Source organism: Thunnus albacares, chromosome 16, assembly GCF_914725855.1.
Source record: "Thunnus albacares chromosome 16, fThuAlb1.1, whole genome shotgun sequence".
Classification (NCBI taxonomy): domain Eukaryota; kingdom Metazoa; phylum Chordata; class Actinopteri; order Scombriformes; family Scombridae; genus Thunnus; species Thunnus albacares.
In genome coordinates this window covers 25,264,153-25,287,265 of record NC_058121.1, presented here as the reverse complement: position 1 = coordinate 25,287,265, position 23,113 = coordinate 25,264,153, and the positions used below count along the sequence as shown (strand labels likewise).

Below are 23,113 nucleotides of genomic sequence, written 5' to 3'. Positions count from 1 at the left end.
ATGACCTCAAACTTTTAAACTACACCAAAGTTTTAAACTGCCGTATTTCCTTGTTGAATAGGTCTGTCACGATTTCTGCCTCAGTTCTTTGTCTCCCTACCTGTTGCCACTTCCTCAGGGTCTGTCTCCCTCTCTCTCCCTGTGTGTGTGATTGTGTGAGTGGAGACAGGTGTGCTGGAGTCAGAGCAAAGCCCCTCCAGCTGCAACCTGTTCCATAATCAAAACCTCCGCTTATACTCAGCCCTGCTAGATCGTGTCCTCTGCATCAGTCAGTCTGTGCTTCAAGCCATTTTTGTTTGCATTTACCAGTTATCTTGTTGTTGCCTGTTTTCCCTAGCCTGACACGGTCTCCTGTTCCCCTCAGTCCTGTCTGCTCAGTCTCCTGTCCCTCAACTTGTCAGCCCTGCTTCCCTGTCCTGGAACCCTGCTCTACCCAGCTTCCACGGATTCTACTCAGGACCTGCTCCCCTTGCTCCAGTCTGCCTCAGCCCCAGGCTCCCAGTTACCAACCCGAGCCTCAGTTTCCCAACTAACACTACTACTACTTTAATACTACTTTACTACTTTCTGCTGGTCTGCTTTAATAAATACCTTGTCCTATCGTGTCACTTTTTTTGTGCCTCTGTGTGTCTGCACTTGGGTTCACTTGCTCCGCCCCCACGTAATAAGGTCAGTTTAAATGAGATTTGAACAGAGAATTAAGTGTCAGAAATACTGTTAAGGATGCCAGGATATCTCTGCCCACATTATCTGTATGCTCAGCTCAAATCTCTGCCTGCATCAATAAATGATATCATCTTTAAGCTCCTTGGGCTGCTGCTTCTTCAGCTCATTCTGTGGCGTTTTGGCTTTCTCTCTCTGCACCACCCAAGTGTTGAGTCCCTGCAGGTTTTCAATGGACCCTCATTCTGATAACTGTAGTTTGATCCCATGGTTTATACAAACAGTCCCTTCAGTCCTGTGGAGACGGGAGGAAGCTCCACATCTGTAGTCCACCACAATCTGACCACAGATCTGTCAGCAGCCATCTGACAGCTTTCTCTTCTCACAACACCAGAATGATGGAAAGGACAGAAGTAAGCGGGGTTTGACAATGTTTGTATATTCGTTTTTCAAGTTTTATGATTTTAAATGCACTAAACCCCATTTTTGATGCTATCTTTGGCCAGTTTTTCAGCTACAGTCATTGAATGTGATTTGTGATTTTCTTTTATTTTCATGTCATGCACACAAAGTGCCCAACCCTCATGCGTTTACAAGACACCAAAAGTACAGTTGCAGTGGTCAAACATTTCATTTCATTACAAAATTACAGATTATTATACAGCTCGGTCTCAAACAAAATATTATGCCTTCTCTCCCAAGCTTGGCAAATAAAATCTGCTACAAAAAAGGTTCCTGAAGTACAACTCAAGTTTTTCAGAATCATCCAGCCAGAAGAAATCAACATAAATGGAGAACAAATAAACTAAAATGTACATCCCTTTCGTCCTCGTAGACAGGACAGTAAAACAAAAAATTAACCTCATTCTCAATTTCACGTTGCTCACATGACAAATAGAGTCTGTCCTCCTCTGGGGTGACATTAAACCTGCCGATCTCTAGGGCTAATGGTAATGTTCCTGAATGTAACTGTGCACATATGGATCTTTGTCTTTTGTTTAAATTATACTTCACATAAGGTTCTACACTGTAGCTATATAGACAATAAGTTCGTAATTTTTGTCTATACCATATATCAACAGACCATTTTACTCCAAATCTCCTAAATATCACAAAATGACCTGTTCTGGATGATGAATGATGAATTGGTTAAATAAAATAAGGATTTCAACTCATTAGCCTAGGGGTGACGATGCAAAATGTCCCAATTAAATATCTTTTTTAGTAAGTCTGATCAGACATCTCCATAAGTCATTTCCAAAGCCGAAGCATTTGACATTTATGTCTGATGTTTGGAGATTCTCATCCCATATCTCCACTAATGGCCAAAACTGAAGTACACTTACAGACTCCCAAATACAGTTCAAATAGCTCTGTGATGCACAGTGTTGCAATTTGTATGTTCACAGAAACTCCAAACTCTAGAAGCATAGTCAGACACAGGACACACACGAATCATAGAGTTGTGTATAAGACTGGAGTCCCATATTACCACATTGTTTAATTTTGTTCAGTACAGATCCCAGTGCTCTACCCGCTGACTAAGCTAGAATAATGACAGCTTCTTTAAATGTCATCTGCTCATCCACTGTCAAGCCAAGATATACTGATCAGTATATGACTAGCACTATGGGACTCAAATTTAAAAAACAAAACAAAACAACTGAACTTCTCTCCAGTTATTTTTGTCTAAAATATTCTATTTGTGTTTTGTCTTGATTTACCACTAGTCTCCATTTCCAGCACGATTCCGCAACAATGTTCAGCATAATCTGCAGATTTCTTTCATGTTTGACAGTTAGACTACATATGTCATCTGCGTATAATAATATGCCTACAATCTGATCAACTTTAACTCCCAAGCTAGAAGCCTTAATTTGAAGAGCTAAATCATTAACATAAATGGAAAACAATGATGGAGAAAAAATGTCTTCTTGCCTCACACCACATTGTTGGTAAAACCATCCAATGTTCTGGTAATTTGTCTTGATGCAGAAGGCAAAAGTGTGCATCTCACTCATAGACTATATATAAAGATCTCCTTTGAAGCCAGGACCTTCCAAATAAGGAGTGTGGGACCACACCAAGTGTTGGACCAAAGCTAAGGCTTACTTACTGGGAATACCGAGTGCTGCACACTTGAGTTAACGTTAGCTACTTTAGCCAACTTGTACTAAGAGGGCAGGTATTGTAATCAAATGACATTAAACTTAGTGAAATGTTGTAACAGTTGTCCAACTCAGTAGGAGTCCTGGAGCCAGGGAGAGCAGCAGGAGAGCCAACTGTCAAATGACCACCAGCACACTCAATTCAATTTATCAGATTTCACACAGCTCCCTCTGGAGACACAAAAGGCTTTATGCTTTCTTTTTTTTTACATATGCAGAGGTACTCTCCAACATCTGGAAACACACTTTATTGTGTCAAATTGGAGTTGCCCTTTAAGCTATACCATAGGTTTAAGTGTGAAAATCAGAAATTATAGAAGATATTTTAATGCACAAAGAAACTCTTCTTTGCTTGTTAACTGTTTGCTGTGATCATACTCACAGTCGAAATATATTTGTGACACTTACAAAAGGCTGACAACAACTGAACTTTGAAATGTTTGTGATTTCAACTGTACTGAGGTGCCCTGCTTAAAAAAAAAACACATTTAAATAAAAACACTAAAATAAGTAAATACATAAAAATAAGCCCACAGGCTTCAAGTAAGCATACATACAGGAGTAAAAAGAATTAGTTACTTTCACTCTTTGTCATGTTGTCCTGACCAGATGCAACATGCCTGATGAGAAGCGGAGCACAGCGGCGGCTCAGCACGCTTCACTGGGCCTTTAAAGAGGAAAGATGTGCAGGTGAAAAAAGTTTTCAAGTCTTTGCTTGTGTTGAAACAACTGAAAGTCTGGGACAATGGCTAGAAATGGACTTTTTTTTTGCGAAACAACATTTCTTTCGATATTTTTTATATACCTGGTAACTGTATGATGAGGTGAGATGCTGAAGGCTCGAAGGGCCACAGGTCACAGTTTATCACATATCAGCAGTGTGGTACCTTCAGGGCCGGGGAGAAAAGGTCTGTCACCTTTTTTACCGTGAAACCTGAGACCTTCACTTAGCCAGAAGAATGGCATCACCTCCCCCTTCTTCTCTCCTCTGCTCAACTATTTTAAAAGCCTTTCGATGTTAATGCTCAGGTCAAATATTGTGAGAGTTTCTGTTTATGTGTCTAAGCCCAGATCCTCCTGTGGATCTAAAGGGGGGATTAACAGATCAACAGCACAGGTAAAAGATCTGATGATAGGCAGTCCAGGTTCTTTTAACACTGTCTTGACATGAAGTTCATTTTACAGGAAAACTTTTTTTTGCATCCTGGTTTTGTATATAATTACTGTCTGTTATGAGAATATTTTACCCACATATTGCTCACTGCTGAGCTTTGTGGATGTTTGGTTGGTTCTCTGCCGAACATCTACAACAAAAAGGCACCAATATGTGCTCAGACAGGTCGTCAACAAGCACCTAATTTAACAAAACTTACTGTATAAGGTTCAATAAAATGGCATCTTTACACCCTTAAAGTAAACAACTTTAATATTATTCAAGAATTTAAGGGGAGAGAGAGTATGGGATTACTGAAAAGACCGATTTACTGATTAGATTGTATGTTTGCACTTTCTAGAGCAGGTTGAGGTCACCATTTAAGATTCACAGTTTACCTGAAAGTGACAGTTTCCTGGGATGTCAAAGTGTCCATTTCATTGCTTTCTCAAAATTATTATCCAACTGTCCTTTGTAAACATCCATTACATTTTATTAATTGTGCATGTACACACGATGGATGTATTATGGGAACTAGACATGGAACCCATTCATTCCTACCCAACACATACACCAAAAGGTGTAGCACAACCTAGAAAACATGTATAAGCATCTGTTAAGACTGAACAAAGTGTCATTCAAAAGTCGTCGTAGTCGAGTATATTTTTAAAAGTCACATCAGTATATTTTTAACATAACTGGTTCAACAGGTTCAAGATTAGGGCTGCAACCAACTATTGTTTATCTGTTGATTATGTTCTTGATTATTTGATTAATGGTTTGGTCTTTAAAATTTCAAAAAAATGTGAAAAATGATCACTATTTCTCAAAGCCCAACAAGGAACCTAAAACATCTTGTTTTGTCCCGAAACCAACAAATTATAAACCACAAAATATTCACATTTTAAAAGGTGGAACAAGAGAATTTGTGTATTAAATATAAAAGACTCAAAATGATTCATTGATTATCAAAATAGTCGGTGATTCATTTTCTGTCAATCAACTAATCGATTAATTGACATTTTTTTCTGCTCTATTCAAGTTTCAACACCTCAATGCCAGCTCATCATAGTTTATAGGATTTTGCTTTGGTGTGCTCACATCAGGATCCCCTGGACAAATTTCTTGGCAAAAGCGCTTTGATTTCAAAAGTGAAAACCTTTTGTATACATTATGGTGTTATACACAAATTTGCAAGTAAGGCGACACTGTCTACAATACACTCGACATGGAGCGAAAACCCTGACACCAGAAGAACTGTGTACACTTTTAGACATTCTCTCCTCAAAAGACATTCTTAATTTTTGTTGTTCACACAAAAAATGGCAGAAGTAATTGTGTAGAAAATGAGAAAAGAGTTTAAAAGAGAATTTAAAACCAATCTCTGCATGAAGTGGGCATGCCTGTTGGATTGTTGGTTTTGGAGAGTTACAAAAATTGCCGAACTCAGTGCCCCAGTTCCAACTTCGGGGTTTTCAAACACTCTTCAACGATCCGACAAGCATTTGATTGAAACGTACTGATGCCTAGACTTGTCGTCCTGTATGCAGGTATCCCTTAAAACATCCATGTTGCACACTTTTCTCTAATTAATTATTAATTAAAATATGAGCAGAAAAACAAAAGTATGTTTAATAATTTCGGAAAGACTGATGGAAGAAAACTCTCTTTGAGAAAATATACTAACATGCAGAAGCTAGTGGAACAAAAGCTAGCAAGAAGAAACTCATTTCTCGATTTACGTCACAACAGTCTTTGCCTACCTGCTGCAGAAAAATATTTTACTCACTTTCCGTGCATGGATGTGATTATTTTCATTCTAAAGCCATCATGCTCACTTAACAAAATTTCATGACATCAGGCAAACCTCTGATGGTGATCTCAAGTTGCGCTATCACCAGCCGCCATCAGCAACACAAAAACACAAAGATGAGTGTGACAAGAGGAAAGTGTTATCGGGCAAAAACCTGGGTGGTAGCGGTAAACTATGTTGTGGGAGTGTTTGTGGTTAAAGATGGAATGGCTGAAAGGGTGTGTGGCAGCGTGGAAGACATTCAGATAGTTAAGATGGTATTTGTGATTGCTCATACAACGTGAACCAGCTCTATCCTCCCTCTCAGCTTTGTTACGTCTGTCTGTCAGCGCCCTGCTGAACAAGCAGCTATTCATTAGAGATGCTATCAGATGGCGAAAGGCGCTGGGTTTTTTCAGATAAAGAGATGAGATCGGTGGGAACCATCTCTAATCTGACTCTGTGTGTTCGTGTTTTTGTACAGAGTAAGAACGTCACCGTTATCAGACGAACATTACATGTCTGTTTATGCATGTCTTGCCAAGTGTTTCTGGCCCTTTAAACTTTGTCACGCCATTTTCATTCTGTTGCTCTCCACTGTGACAGTAGTAAAACTCAAACAAGGTACTGTAATCAAATTTACCTTTCATTTTTGAATTACCTTAAAATGATCTAATGTTTTGTAACAGGTTTTACACCGGCCTCCCATCAGTGTGCTATATGGCTACTATTATATATAGATATTATAATAAAAGAAAATGTACCGACATTGATATATATCTTAACTGGCCTTTTATTCCAAAAGTTGTAAAGGAAGCAAGGGAAGTACATTTAATAAAGCCCTGGAGGGTGTGAGTGGATGATAAAGGGTAACCGCCTGTACGGGACGCTCTAATAAGTAAAGCGAACATACCGGCAAGGCAGCAGGGATCATTTCATTGGTCAACACTGCGCCTGGCCTTCAATTGGTTGGGGAATTTTGACAGGGTTGTTGCACAAATAATCTGAGAGCAGAGCAGAAATCTGAGAGCAGACGTTTTACAAGCAGCCTGAGTGCGAGGAGAAGGGTTGAAGCTGGAGCAGGAAATCTGTTCAAGCAACAATATATCTGAGTACAAGCATACAGTTTGAGCAGAAGCAGAGCAAATCTAAGTGCAAGCAGAGACTATTTGAGTGCAAGGGCAGGGTTTGAGGGAAAGAATTACAAAATCTGAACGTGAATAAATCATGCTCTCAACTTGAAAGACCACGCTCTTGAATAAAGATAGGAAAAAAGCCCCATAGACCTTCCCATCTCTATTTGTAACGCTCTGAATGCCCACTAAAAATTAAAGCTTTAACTATAAAACGTATCAGTGTCTAGACCATTAAAAATGTCCTTTAAAATGATTTTAAAAAGTAGAAACCCTGTAGTGTTATTGGCATTTACAACAAGTCAAAGTTTCCACAGAGCACAACCATGGTGCAATGCAGTAGTGCAGTGCTCTTGTTTGTAAGACAAACGCATCTTCCATGCACTCAGAAAAGCATAGTCTCTGTTTGACAAGTTAAGCCGTCATAATTGATACCTGATGCTCAAAGGGTTGCAACACGACAGTTGTTATTGTGCAGTAATTAGCCAGGGATGGGCTTTGTGCAAGGTTATGGTACACTGGCAAAGACTGCAACTAGGCGTCAGACAGAACCACACAGCGTTTAGTCACGAATCTGTGTCAGGTGTTAACAATACAAGATTCAACTGTAATTAATAGCTATAGACATGATGTCAGTGATCATGAACGATATATCATACTTAGGCACACATCATGTGCCTGTCTTTTGAAGATCTTCCACTGACTTTATTCCTGTAAGTGATCCACCCTAAATCTATCTTTTGAGTGAACACTTACTTTATTGTTTCTTGTTCTCTTTTTCTTTCTGTGCCAATATTGATGTGAAGCACTTTGTAATCTGTGTTTAAAAAGGTGCTTTATAAATAAAGTTTTATTTGCTTACTTACCTTTCTAAATTTAGTTAGTAGTTTTTTATTTTATGTCAGTTACAATTGATTCCAATGGTAACTAGTTTTCACAGTGGAAAAAGAAACAAATTGGTCCATATGAATCTATCAAACTGCTGTCTATCTGTGTGCTCAGTTAAGTATGTTGAAACACTCATGTTTCCACCAAAATATGGCTAAATATTTCTCTCAATCCAGCATGTAATCCTATAGCTGATATGGATTCAGTACATCAAGTAAGAAATGAGAAGATGGCTTGAAGAAGAAGAGTTTTGTTTTTGTTGTTTTCCCTCCAATCATGCACATATATTTATTACTATTTCTATTTTATTTAAACTCTTTTCAATGCACATTTCACTGTGATTGTACCTTATATGATTACATGTGACAAATAAAATTGATTGATTGATTGATTGATTGATTACTGGTAGCTTTGTCCTGCTAATGTTACGTTAGCCTCCTGTCATGCTGGATAACCAAGAATTTACCATACTGTTATTACCGGTTTAGTACTGGTTGCCTGTTAGCTGATGTTGAATGTCCAACAGTTTAGCCCTGTGTTAGTTTTGTTTTAGCCAGATGCTGGATTGTTAGCAATTTAGCCTCACTAATGTTATCTTTGTGACTTGTTAGCTAATTTGACATTAGATTGGCCTTGTTAGCAGTTATTGAATTGTTGGTAACTTAGTCCTGCTAGTGTTATGTTGGCTTCAGGCCCCACTACACAATAAGTGTTAGGGTGCAGTTGGCCAGATTCAGACAATTTTTTTTAAGTAAAAAATTTCACTGATTGGTAGGGTGTGTTTGTTTTGTCATTGGACCAAAGAGGTTAGTACATCTTTCACGGGAGATGTTTGGCTTAAAATTAACTGTCCTTCAAATGGTTGTCACAAAAATAGCAAAACACGGACGCAGATCTTATCCTCACAGCATACTTGTAACCCTGTCTGACTCTATACAGACTCTAAGTGTTTGAAGTTTTTAAGATATGTGTCAAACGCCACCGATGATAATCTTTTGATCTTCAGTCGACCACATCATCTCATTATTTATGTTCTCTCATGTTCCTGCAGGACAGAAAGAGCAGTGCGTCAGAGGTGACTTCGAATGGAAGGTTAGTCTAGTAAGACTATCAGAAAATATTCTACATTATGACAAAACGGAGTAAAAGGTTGAGGCAGAAGTGACTAAAGCTGGATGTCTGTCAGACAGAAAACTGCTGAATCATTGAGCAAGACAAAGCAGATAATAGAAAAGAGAATGAGGTCTTAACTGGCTTCCTAAGTGACTCAAACACTTCCTAAAGGGACAGTTTTAAACAATGACCAGATGTTTGCTCTGTCTGTCTCTGTTTCAGCTCGACTCAGATTGTTCAGGTATTAATGGACAGCCTCTGTTTGCTTTGAGCTGTTTGCTCATGGATCATCTTACACCTTTTCTTAACCTGCAGGAAGCGTCTCCTGATCTGCAGAGGCAACAGCTAATGAGTCTGAAATTTAAGTTGGTTTTCCAGGTCCAGGATCTCAGATGGACTCACTGAATATCTGTTGTAACACAAATATCTTTGTAGTTACACATTCAAACAAACAAACTCAGTGTGAAATTGTCACGTTCATTTGTAATAATACATGTTAAACATGTACATGTAATAATTATTTAATGTGAAAAAAATCATGTTATAGGCACATGTAGTTTTAGGATATTTTCACATGTGAAATATAATATTTGATGCAAAATATAATCCCATGGGAAATATAATATTACATATCACATGTAAAAATATCATTTTCTCATGCTTTTTTGTGTAGGATTGATTACAGTTTGGTTACAATAAGTTTTTTGTTGGGTACTACTTTGTCCAGCTGATACTAGAATCAGCTGATTGATGGAAAGCCAGACCCAAAAGAAATAAAATCACCATGATCAATTATTTCAATAGTTGTATGTCACTATTATCCATACAATTTACTTTGTTTGAGGTAGTTTAATTTGCATAAACCCATAAAGTTAATGTGGCTGTCGACATTAACGTGTTAGATTCATTCTGAACAGAAGGCTAGCAAAATTGATTTGTTATCAGTCAAACCTGTCCAGGAAGAACACTGATACTGGACAATTCTGTCAAGAATTATGTTCAGTGTTCGATTAACACATACATACACATAATCACAAATGATTGTTTGTATATTTCTGTTTGTGTACAGATTAAACAATTAAGAATGAATGTTCATAAGTGAGCTTTAGAGGTGCTGGCGGGCACTTTTTTGAACTCTGGAGAGAGCCAGGCTAGTTGTTTCCTCCTGCTTCCAGTGTTTATGCTAAGCTAAGCTAACCGTTTCCAAACTCAAGCCTCATTCTCCACACATGAGAGTGGAATCAATTAATCAATCAAGTCTCATATAACTCTTGTCAAAAAGGTGAATAAGTATATTTCCTAAAATGTTGAATAATTCTTTTATGGTTAGGGAAAGAGTGAGGATCAGGTAAAACAAAAAAGAGCATCTACCTCACCTGACCTACTTCCTGCAATGACATTGAAGGTTGGCACTGGATGAAAATGTTGTGTTGCTGATTTGTCCAATGTGAATGTAATTCCTATGGATACTGAGCTGTATAGGCTGTGCTTAAAATACTCTTAACTTTCTTATATCACTGTGTACATTTATTGCTGTAAATGTAAATTGTTTTTTGCTTTTATCCATCAATTGATGTTTAAATGCTCTAATTGCTCAGACAGTCTGATTTGTTGGACACCAAATATAAATCCTGTAACATCTGTGTATGATACATATACATACTTACACAATCCTTTACAAACTCTGATTGTTTAACAAATGAAGTTTATGTTAAAAAGACATCTTTATTATTATCATTATTACTATATTTGACCATCTGTTGTGCTATTCTACTCTGCTCTGACATCTGGAAAACCTTTGCTCTTAATGCCGTCATTACCACTGAGATACATTTTCTATTGCATGTCTTTATTAAGCACATTTATAGAAAAATATACAGCTTTGCCAGTATATTTTACAAGATGATACAATTCCAATGCAATTGATATGTTCCCTTTCATGATAAAAATGCAGAAAAAGTTGGAGTTTGTTGAAACACAAGTTCAGGGTGAAAAAACAGTCAGTTTTGTTTTTAAAGGGGAAAAAATTACAATTTCTGGATGTATTTGGTATATTTTTCCTTCACCTCTTCTCTGCATGCTGCTCATTCTGCAAAATGTTGTAAATCACTAAATAAAGTCCTGGAAGGGGCAGATCATAGGAGATTGAGACTGAGTTTCCCTCAGGTCTTAAGCTCCAGTTTGGAGCAGTAAAAGTCACTTTGTCTCGACTCTCCTCAGAAATAAAAACCTGATAGTCTTTCAGCATCACATCACGTCATCTGTGGCTCCTCTGTGTCATCACGAGGCTGTAGACAATCTGTGAGCTGCATGATGGTGTTTGTTCAGGAGACTTTGACTTTTCCTGTCTTCTGCAGAAAAAAACAAACCAATAAAAAATCATTTATCATGCCATGTCAGCATCATTTCATGACAAGACTTAATGGCTGCAAATAAATAGTGCAAAACTAGGCATGCCCTAGTAGCCTACTGATGAAGAAGCTTGCCACGTGTCTGCAATGTCTGCGGTTTGATTCATTTGTTGGGACATTTGTTGCATGTCTTACCCTGTCTCTCTCTCCCCTTGTTTCCTGTCATCTTTCAACTGTCACTATCTAATAAAAGGCATAAAATGCCTCCAATATATATATATATATATATATATATTAAAAGTTCATAATCAAATAATTGTTGTTTTATTCTGTTTATAATTTTGGATATTGGATGTTTCATCTCTGTGATACAGCTCTCTTAAACTGGCTCTAATCAATATTTTTGTATTAACAATGGATCAAATGATGTGTTAAGTGAAAGATGTCATTCATGGGTATGAAAACAAAGAGAACTGTCACCTGACTCTGCGGGTTTTTTTTCCCAGCAGCAGGCAGCTGTTTTTAGAGAAAAAAGCTCTAAACTCACAGTTAAGCCATGTTAAGATGGAAAACTGCAGTGCATGAAAATAGTACAAGGGGCTCCGGTGGTGGGGGCATGTTGTTTGAGGTACCAGTGAGACAATGAAATACGATCCAGGGAGTTGAGTTGGAGTTACAGATTAATTGCATTTAAACCTGCAGTGTGGTTCTTTTGTCTTCCCCTTCTGGCAGTGAGAGTAATTACACAAACACTGTCAACATGTGCTTACGTCATAGGGTCCATAGTAGCCTATCCCGCCGCTACTGTTGCAGCTGGAAAACGTTGGATAAATTGTTTTGAGGGTCACGCAATCCCTGCGAAACGACTCGTTTCACTTTCAGAATTTGATCCATTCAGCCTGATAATATTTGGAAAGTCTAGAGGAACCACACAATTAAATTATTTTATCCCAACGTGGGAATGTCACCATAGACACCAGATTTAAAAACTCTGTATACTGCGAAGTACAGAGAGATTTACCTGGCAGTGATAGGCTTAATCAGCATTGTGTGAGCTCATTTGGCAAGGACTTGAATGTAACGGACGTTCATTTACATGTAAAAGTTCCACACTCCAGCTTTAAGAAATTATCAGAAGCCAAAACACTGCAAAGCGGTTTGTAATACTCACAGACTGGATTTTACAACTCTGGAAAGTTATCACAGCAGCAACTGTTTAATGAGGTAAACAGTTGAATACAGAATTCACGTTACAAAGTAATCCACCAGGAATGTGCGCTTGCATGTATGTGATTGGCCAGCGCAGCACTGGATGACGTTGGGTTGTGCTGCGGCAAAACTTGAGCCCAGTTCAACTTTTTGCTGGAGCTGAGCTCTGCTAAGCCGTGTGCAGTGGCACCCCCGCTGTGTGAATGCACTGCCCCCATTCAAATGAATGGAAGGGCTGTGTTTTTCATGCACTGCTGTAGCTGGTGATGAAAGTGGCACATTTAGCAGTTAAAGACTCAGATATTTTTTCTACGGAGTTGGTGGAGACCAAACCAGAACTAAAAGAGTGAATATTGGACTTACATTCACCAGGTGGATAGAAACATGACTGAAATTGAATGATAATGTTGCTCCATAACTGCTGGATATGAAAATAATAACTGTTCACTAGCATGTTCACCATAACAACTTCATAAGGTTATGACATGACTTTGTTTTCACAGCTTGTTGCGCTTCCTCAGTGCAGCCAAAAAATCAATTAATGCAGTTTTGAAAGATTTGAAAGATGGTTTGATCTCATGATGATATGTAAACTTGAACTCTAGCCTACATGGTGAATGTTTGTTTGGTGCAGGACAACATGTATGTTCATGTCTGTAAGTTAGATAAGAGGGAGACTTTAGCAGAAAACCTAAGATGGCTCTGTGGCTCTTGTGTTGTGTAACAGGATGCTATCAGGCTCAGTGTGACCGTCTGCTCTGCCTATGATAGAACAACATGTTAGTACTTTATGCAAAGATTTGATTTTCTGTATCGAAATAAGGACTCCAGCAATGTAAGCGGATAAGGAGGATAGGAGGGACCAATGAAAAATATAAATTCCTCCCTTTTGGTATTGGCTAAAGACACTTGGTTTAATGTCGTCACTTGATGTACACGCATTTCATGTATTATTTTTTTTTTATTATTTTATGTATCTTTTATGTACCTTTTCTGTATGCTTAACTCTCTGTGTGTTCTATGTTTTACATGGCTGCAAGACAAATTTCCCCTCAGGGACAATAAATTTTAAGTTGAAGACAAGCGATTTACAGAGCAGATGTGCATGCTGTAGCAGAAAAAAAAAACATATATATAACAATATAATTCCAGTTTGACTTTAAATTAGCATTGAAGTACAAAATGTATGTTTTGTGGTGATATTATGAGGAATTTTTAAAAAGAAACAAACATTAATGTGTGATTAGTTCATTATAAACTCAATCTCTCACACATGGTAAGTCCATATAGAGACATAAAAACACTCTTGGATAGAGGCTCCTGTAGCCTCTATGGATTTGGACCCTTTGGAGTGAAACAACTTTGTCATATGTGAAGTTAAGTCTATTTTATTTATATAGCGCCAAATCACAACAGAAGTTGTCTCAGGGCACATTTCACATAGAGCAGGTCTAGACCGTACTCTTTAATCTACAGAGACCCAGCATTCCCCCATGAGCAAGCACTTGGCAACAGTGGCAAGGAAAAACCCTTTAACGGGAAGAAACCTCGAGCAGACCCGGGCTCTAGGTGGGCGGCCATCTGCCTCGACTGGTTGGGTTGAGAGACAAAGAGGGAGGGGCGGAGGGGAGATGACATGATGTTTGTTGAGCTTTTTAAAGGACTGGTTTTGTTGGCTGTTGATTTCTGTCTGTTCTGTTGTTTTTAACGGCCGCAATGAGGCTTGAGGCTGCTGGTTTGAGATCAGATTTGTGATCATTATCTCCAACTTTTCCAGTTAAAATTGTAGCTTCAGGTCAGAGGTGTGCATGAGTTTTGTTCAATAGTATGAAAAAACTTAAACTTAATCATTTAGATTTATTCTTTGATACAAACCTTTAGTTAAACAACCAGAAACCATTAAAGTTAAATTAATAACATATACAAATTAATTTTCTATTGTTTTAAGGAAACATGTCATTTTTGTCGGCCTGGTTTCAGGCTCGTTTTTACCAAACACACACAGTTTAAACAGCAGATATGGTGCAATATATCATCTGTATGTATATACTTGTACAAAGTCCTAACTACATTTTTCCTATCAAAACCAGGAGCTGTTTCTGCTGTGTAATTTGGGACCATTTTTATCTCAACAGGACCAACCCTGTCTCTGAAAAACACACACATTAGTGGTTCTTCAGCACAAAAACACAGCGTCTAGCAGAAAATAAAGCCCCTCAGATGTGTTTTTATAGCATAAAACACAGGATGGAAAAACTGTGGCTTTCTAGAAAACAGTTTCTTAGATTTATAATTTTCAGCCGGCCCACAAAGTCAACTTTCCCTTCAGCTTCTATCCTCCAAAAGAGCTGACATATAACTGTAAATGTCAACAGAAAATTTGTGGATAAATGCCCCATTTGCACCCACAATTTCTGTATATACAGTGTCAATAAGAATATAATTTTCATTCAAACATTTAGTGTCTAATAGTACTGGAACAAATCAGATGTTACGCTATAAAAGCATGTGTGAGTCTCACCTTCTCTCTGTGAAAGTTTGAAAGATGTAGCATTGTGGAAATCTGCAGCCTCCAGTGGTGGTGCAGGGCCAGGATGAACCAGACTGGGAGTCAAACTGGGATTCATACTGGAGGACTGATGCTGCCAGTGGTGTCCAGGGATCATGTAGTTGGCTGCCGGACCTCCATACACACCGTACTGGTTCGGCGGAGAATACGCGCAAGCTGAGACGTAACCAGACAGACTGGATGAAGACTGAGGAAAAGAAAGAAAAATAAAGAAACATGAGAAAACAAGGACAGCTTGTATCTTTTTAAAGCAAATCACTTGCTTAACAGAAAAACACAGGAATACGTTTTATGACAAGGGTTTTCCTGCTTCTAGTGTTGCAGAAATATACAGTTTTTTTCTTAACCACACATACTGGTGTGGACAACCATTGACGAAGCACATTTCTTAGCCTACATCCTATCTTAGACCTTAACTTTAACCTTATTCTAACATTAACACTAAAGTCTTAACCCACAAATAGACGGTAATGTCGCCATTTTCCAAAAATGCCTATTTTTTAATTCCTAATTTGCATAATGTTCTTTCTTTCCAAAATTAAACCCAGTCCTCACTTTCCAAAAATGTGCTCACCTCAAAAAATGTCCCCACTTTTCAAAAATGTCCACCACAGCCACTGAAACTGTTGAACTGTTGGCCTAAAGTATATTGAGCTGCAGGTGTGTATTTTCCAAAACCTGAAACTCAAATTTGTGAAGAATTCCAGCAATTTTACAATTTTATAATGATTATTTTATTTACCTGTTGTGGGTATTTGAGGTCTGGCTCATTGTTGGTTTTGTCCACTCCATTGACTCCGGAGGGAAACGGTCTGCCGCTCATACTGGTCCAGTCGTCCACTTTAGCTGAATGTCCATCAGATCCAGACAGAGCTGCAAATAAACAAATTAACACTGAATTAAAAATATTTTAACATTTTTTGTCTCTGTGTGGAAACTCATATCAGCAGTTCTTGAGCAATTTTAGTCCACCTTAAAAGATCAGTTTGTGTCATATTCAGTTAAATTTAATCCAGTTAGAAGAGCAACAAAGTGTTTTTTAAGGAGAGAAATGACACCTTAGTAGTCAGTGACCATAAGATTTCACTAGTATGAAGAAAAGTCCAGAAAATTCTCAACGAATAAATATTAAAAATAATGAAACTCTCTAACCCGTTGTCAGATTTTCTCACTTCTGTTTACAAAAGTCAAACACAAAATACCTTGCTATAAAACAGGCTCTGGTGTTCTGCAGGGCAGACGACAGTTTTATTATTTACAGATGTTTTTTGACTTTGTTTTATTTCTTCCATATCTGCTTAATCGAAGCAGTTATTTTGTCAAAGTGCTGAACAGCTAAAAAAGATTCACAATGTTTGTCAGTCGCACCTTAGAGCTTTTCACCCACTGACTTAACTTATCTTTAGTCTTAAAGTTGTTGATGGATTCTGTTAGCTGTTGATTCTTTCAACACTGACGCTATTTTGCCAGTGAAGCTGCCGTATATATCATTTATATTTTTGAAAAGTAATATTGTCAAGGTATCTGAGGTCACGATCTCAGAGTTTTTCTGTGAATTTGGAGGTTTTGGCAACTTCAGGAAACTTTACATTTAACGCTTAAAAGATTAAACACTGGTTATTTTTATAGGCTAGATGGTTCCACTATCTTAAGACTTGATTACATTTGAGTATTGTTGCACCAACACAGATGCTATTTTGAGATTTTAACAAATTGACAGCTTCAAAATTATAAACAAAAATATCACATCTGGCTGCATTATTACATCAATTTGAAATGTCTAAATTCTCACTTAAACACATTTCGTAAGTGTAAATAAAGTTCTGTTGGACTGACTTGTAATGAATTTTCTTCAGAGGAGAATTATAACTGTTGACTTTAAAAAGATAAATTGGTGCTGTTTGAAGTGGATGCTTTTATAGACTTCTACATTCTGTATATTATTAACTTTCTTTTTATTTTTGAGTAAATATGTCCTCACCACCAAGATCTCAAACCAAAAAACAAACTTCAGCATATTCAATACCACTTTTAGTATCTATCTAGATATGCTGAAACTTCTTCAGAATTGCAAGGCCATAAAAACTGTGAAAAACTGTCTCTAAAACTGTCTCGTATTAGCTCAACCTTTGAGCAAAAGCATAATTTCCTCCCTCTTTCATGCTTGTTTTTCCTACTATCCTGGATGTCTTGTTTTCTCTTCATCATTGTTGTAGGTTTTGTTTTCTTAATGATTAAAAAAAACATAAAAAATAAATGAAGTTCTGTAGATTTGAACAATGTAAAGATGAAGCTAGAGACGGTGGATCCATCAGGGGTTTTCAGGGTTAAATGAATCAGTTCCCGAGAAGGAACAAGAAGTTCTGGATCGAGTTTAAACACAAAAGGTTTGAGTGAAACCAGAGATGAATCAAAGATGACAGAATGAAGGCATGAATGACTGTCTTCAGATGTGAACAAGACTAAAAAACAAAAACAGCAGTTGAATATCACCACAGGATTTCTGAAAAATTTGGGACCAGAGGCAATTCAAAGTGGCATGAGTGCATTCAAACAACATGTAAAAACACAGCGAAGAGGAAAATGAAATCAATCAAATAATAAATAAGATTTATAGTATAATATACGATTTTTTTAAACTCACAGTGTAGCTAACCGACCGTTTTGGGACTGAAAACTTTATCTGCTGATTATCTCATCATCTGGCTTATTTTGCATAGTATAGTAGTTATAGTAGATTTTTAAACAAGGTGTGTTTTTTTATCTTCTGTAGTATCAGTTTGCAATCATGCTGACTTGGTAGAAAACGCTCAGTCCTGTTACAGCCGACAGTGATGCAACAAATAATCATCTGGAGAGAGAGAAGAAAAAGTAAATATGCGGCGAGGGGAGTAAATTCCCACATTATAACCTAAAAATGTCAGTTTGCCAGTCATTATTGCAGTTTATCATTCTTTTAAATACATATTTAAGTCTTTGATCAGTATATTTAAAGAGGAAAGTCTGACTCTTTGAAAAGAAAGTCGTCAGTTTTTCATTTAAATCTGCAGATATTTCAATGGTATTAACTCAAATATCAGCATGAGTCATCCCACACTTTTTGGTGGAGTATTATCAATTAATCTGATCAGTATATTTTCCTGGACAGCAAAAGTAAGAATGTTGAACAGTCTTCTTTGATAAAAGTCTTTAATATAAGGACTCAAGCTAAAAATCAGTTTATCCCAGTGCTCCTCAATATGAATACATGTCCACATAGGTTTCTATCATTTTAGGTCACGTTCTCTGTGTTTTTCTGGGAAACTGGAGGTTTTTAGCAACTTTAGGAAACTTTACAATCCACACTTAAAAGCCTACACATGATGAGTATTTTGAAATGCTGACTCCTCTTTAGACGTGATAAAATTTTACTAATTTTGCATTAATATAAATAATAAATAAATACATGATGCATTATTTCCCTATCAGAACTTTATTCCTGACATTGTGAAGAAGGCTTAAATCTAAAAAGGTTTAAAGAGAAGACTAAATCTGCATGATTTTGACCGGACAAATTATTAAATAAATAAAATATGAAAATATATCATTTAAAAAAGGCACAGATTTTCTTGTGGGTGATGCAGGATTTCTAAACTCTTGGCTACAGCCCCGTTTTAAAAAAATCTTCTCAGTCATAGTATTAGCTTGTAATATTATTTATTTTATGGCATTTATGTAAAAACTCACCTGAAACATGTCTGTAAACAGAATAATATGCTTCTGTTTCTGTTTCAACCACCGGTGGCTCCAATTTTACCAAGTAACTTTATTTTCGCAAACACTTCACAAAACTTTATTTTAATTTCTTAAGAGAGGGATCATAAAGTTTACAAAAATATCCAATATGTAAGGCTGAATTTCGGAGAAATTTGATTAGATACGACATCAGAAGATGCAATATATGCAATTTGATTTTCTGTTTGATTTATTTGCCATAAAAACACGTAGTTTGGGGTTTAAATATTCGATTGCAAACATCATATAGTCTATATGCAAATACATAATGAGGGAAAAGTTTTGTTTTCAGTAAAACTTTTGGACATTTGAGGGTGAAAATCAGAAGTTTTTAAGTGTTATTAAATAGTTGCCACCAACCTGCCGGGTCCATGAAGGCTCGGATGCCCAGGATGTTGTGCCAGCTCCGCGGCAGACCGACGTGCCCGGTGGGTACGGATCCAGTCCTGGTCCCGGTGGGGGAGTAGGGGTAGACGTGTCCGTATGGGGGCAGCTGAGCCGGAGCCGGCTTGCTGCTCTCATGTTGACCCGGCTGAGAAACAGTCCCGATCTTATTCCTGAGGATCCGGCTGATGGAGCTGACGGACGGCACGTTGTACTTGTCACACACCCCGTCCGTCAGCAGCCGGTCCCGGATCTCCCAGGCGAAAATACCCGGGTCCCCTTGCTTGTATTCCTGGATGCTTCTGACCACGGCGGGGGTGGTGACGCGCGGCTTGCTGCCACCGATGGCTCCTGGCAGGATGGAGCCCGTCTCGTTGTAGCGGGCCAGAATCTTGGACACGCAGCCATGAGAGACGCGCAGCTGTCGGCTGATGTCGCAGGGCCGCATGCCGAGCTGCGCTAGCTCCACGATCCGCAGCCGCAGCGGGGCGGGCAGCGGCCGGCCGTTCACAAACACCCCGCCGAGCTGGTTCACCTCCCCGTAGCTCTGCTCTGCACACACGGGAGTCATTTATCAACCAGCTTCTTACTGATTTTCATAGGCCTATATTTGATTTTAGTGCAATTATTGATCTTTAAGAAGTCAAAAAGGACTTCTAATGTGATCCACAATCCAACAATTTTTAGGGCCTACTTAACGTGAAATAAAACTGAGAAAAGAGGATACTTTTTGGAGAAGCATCAAATGTTTCTATTTGATAAATTCTAGAAATTGTTTAAAAAAAATAAATTAATTAATTAAAAGGAGAAGAAGAATACGATGAGATACAGATTAGGGTTTCTTTACATTTAATGCACAATAATGAAATTAAATCAGCAGCAGTTCTTGTTTCTATGCATAGATGACGTAAGAATGAGCTAGAAATATATAATATAATACAATAATTATTAAAAATAATATATTCAGCTCGGAGAATAAATATATATGAGGCCTGGGATTTGTGTGACTAAACGTCTTTGTGCGGACAGTATATGTATTATTGTTATTGTTAAATTGTGCTGCTGTTATTTTTAATTAAATTAGTACCCAACTAGAGTTGCAAAAGTTTTAATATTTTTGTTATTTCAGGATGGATTCTGGCATCAGTTTTATAACAGAGAAGTAAAATAGACATTCAAATAAAAACATGTGTAAATTATGTGGCTATCATCATTGGCAACAAGGCAGATAACTGTCATCGAAGACCCAATTAGTGTTTGTTTTGACCATTTCAATTACAGGTTTGAAGACTTTGACTTAAAGAACGAACATTTGCTCTTTTTTTTTGTTTTTGTTGTTGTTTTTCATCTGATTATAGCTGAAAAACCTTGGCCTGTAAACAAACATTACTCGTGTACACAAACCTTTAACAGCATCAGAAAACATGAATAAATCAGATTTTATTTAAGACCTGTCAATCAATTTGGGAGCTTCAGACTACAATCTTTATTATTTATTATTATATATATATATATATATATATATATATATATATATATATATATATATATATATATATATATATATATATAGTATTTTTAATTTTGGTGGTAGTGTGACCATTTAACTTCAGACACTCTTATGAATAGCCTAATTACAACTTTAATCTTTTAAAAATTAATTAGTTCAACAGTAGCTACTTATAACAGTACTTAAGATAATAATAATCTTAAACCAATAAAACAATCATTATCACATCACTTAAAATACAAAAGAAACACAGAGTGTGATATTATCTCCTTTCACGACTTTTACTTCATTCAAACACTGAAGTAAAGTTCAGACATTATAACAAGAAGTGAGAAGCTTTTCATGAAAAATCTGAACTGAAATTAAATCAAATTAAATTAAATCAAATTAAAATTAAAATCAGTTGTGTCTGAGCATTTGCTGTCTTTGCCCCTAAACACTGGACTAGTTTACCTCAAAACCTTATATTCCCTCGCTTTTTTTCAACTGCTGTTTTTCTGTTCTGTCCTAGTTGTTTGATATTTAACATGCTCTCTATAAATAAATCTTTACTTAAGAGACTTGCAGGGCAACAGCAGAAGACATTTTGTTTTCCCATGAGACATTTTTGATTTTAGACAAACAACAAACTACAGGATGATAAGTTTCATCTTGTCCTCCTGAATCCAAAACAGGTGAGAGTTCATGTGTCTCTGCTCATTTAAAACATGTTTATCCTCTATAAAGAAATTCCAGAACAGCAATATGCAGCATTTCCTCTTTGTTTTTACTCAACTAATGTCCTAAAATAAAGGTTTAATAGCTGAATTTTGTTACTAAGCATCATCTGAGTTGAATGCAGCTGCATCTCATTTCCTGCATGTAGCTAACCTTATAATTTTTACTCTCACTTTACTTCAACAGCACTGATTGATGCAATTATTGTTTGATCAAGTAGCTTTTATGTTGCATTCAGTATCATTTCACTAATCTGACTAATGTGAACTCCGTTTTCTTCAAGAGGGTAATATTTTATGCAAACACCCTATTAGAAAGATTAATCTACAGAAACCAAAGTTTAAAAATATGGTGTATATTCATTTTATATCAGCTCATGTTTGATATCTCTGTCTTTTATTATCTTCATTTTAATTCCTGCTGCTACTTTTGTCTCAAAGGACTTAAAACTTGCAGCAAACATGCAACTTTCCCAAAAGAAAACATCCAAAATTGGAGAGTAAATTTACTTTTAGCCTGACATTAATCCTCTCTCTCTCTCTCTCTCTCTCTCTCTCTCTCTCTCTCTCTCTCTCTCTCTCTCTCTCTCTTTGTGTGTGTGTCACCCTCAGCCTCAGTTTGTAAAAGTTGAACAGTTTTCATCTCCTCACCCATCAGCTGCTGTCCACAGCGTCTCAGCGTCTCGCTACTCCACCATCCAACAATGCTCCGACTGCAGCCTGCAGCTCCCTGAACCATCTCCTCCTCCTCCTCCTCCTCCTCTTTCTCCTCCTACCCTCCTCCTCTGGGTGGACGTCATGTTTCCTGTTTGCAGAGCAGGAGGATCATTTGGCGTCATTCAGCACCCAGAGGAACGAGGGCTCTTTGGTGAATTTAAAGGATAGGTCTTTTTTTTCCCCCCAAGTCTGTCTTAATACAATACATACATGTCATTATGTATGTGGAAATGGGTCTTGATTACTGTAACAATTCCTACTTTCCACATTGGCCCTGAAGCTGTTCTCTCTGAACGAGACTACACTATAAGAACTAAGGGACGGGATGAAACCCTGTCACATTTTTAATGCTCAGAGAAATGCAACATTATCTTCCCCCAGGTTTGGAGGACGGGACCAGATGAATCAACTGTTTGTTGTTTGTGAGTATTGCGGAAAAAAAAAAAACAGCACTGAGCAAGACAGCCTTAGTGACATCTACAAAACCCATGCCCTCTCAAAGACTGACACCCTGTTCAGTGAGCTTCAGCCTCTCCCATCAGGCCGATGTCTTCAGCTCCCAGCTGCAAAAGTAACAGAGCGAGGAATTCCTTCATCCCATCAGCCATCACACTCTATAACACACAGCAGCACAAGGAGGGTGGGTGTGTATGTCTTGCACATAAAAACTCCTGGTACTCATAGCAGTACTATAGTCAGTGCTGCACAGTGGAAGGTATCATATTGTGTTTATGTCTGGGCTGCATTGTGTCATCTCTCACATTGATTGTTCTCACATTGTTTTCTTTTATCGTCACTTGGTGGCACTGTTTTCTTGTTTGTATATTGCACTTGATTTCAGCAGCAAAGTTAAGGAATAAAGAAACATAGACAATCTAAAGTTAGTAAAATTTCTGGAAAGAACCAAGTACTTTAGCACTAATTTATAGGTAAAATAAAGACAGTGTTCAATTGGTACACTTCCAATTAGTGA

The 23,113-nt window shown here is 37.5% G+C and overlaps 1 protein-coding gene across 1 annotated transcript; it reads right to left on the bottom strand.

Annotated features, from left to right (window-relative positions):
- Nucleotides 1-10,738: 10,738 nt before the first annotated feature.
- Nucleotides 10,739-19,856, bottom strand: pax1b (paired box 1b). Its single transcript, XM_044377485.1, has 4 exons — nucleotides 19,174-19,856; nucleotides 15,782-15,912; nucleotides 14,992-15,226; nucleotides 10,739-11,261 (listed from the first exon to the last, which is right to left on the bottom strand). Exons 1-4 carry the CDS (start codon nucleotides 19,766-19,768, stop codon nucleotides 11,191-11,193), a joined length of 1,032 nt encoding a protein of 343 aa, XP_044233420.1. The 5' UTR covers nucleotides 19,769-19,856; the 3' UTR covers nucleotides 10,739-11,190.
- Between the last annotated feature and the right edge of the window lie 3,257 nt (nucleotides 19,857-23,113).

Coding starts and splice junctions, on each gene's coding strand:
- pax1b (XM_044377485.1), bottom strand. CDS start 19,768: ATGACTCCCGTGTGTGCAGAGCAGAGCTACGGGGAGGTGAACCAGCTC. Junction 15,913..19,173: donor AGCCTTCATGGACCCGGCAG/GTTGGTGGCAAC, acceptor GTTTATTTGCAG/CTCTGTCTGGATCTGATGGA. Junction 11,262..14,991: donor CAAACTTTCACAGAGAGAAG/GTGAGACTCACA, acceptor TTTTTTCTGCAG/AAGACAGGAAAAGTCAAAGT.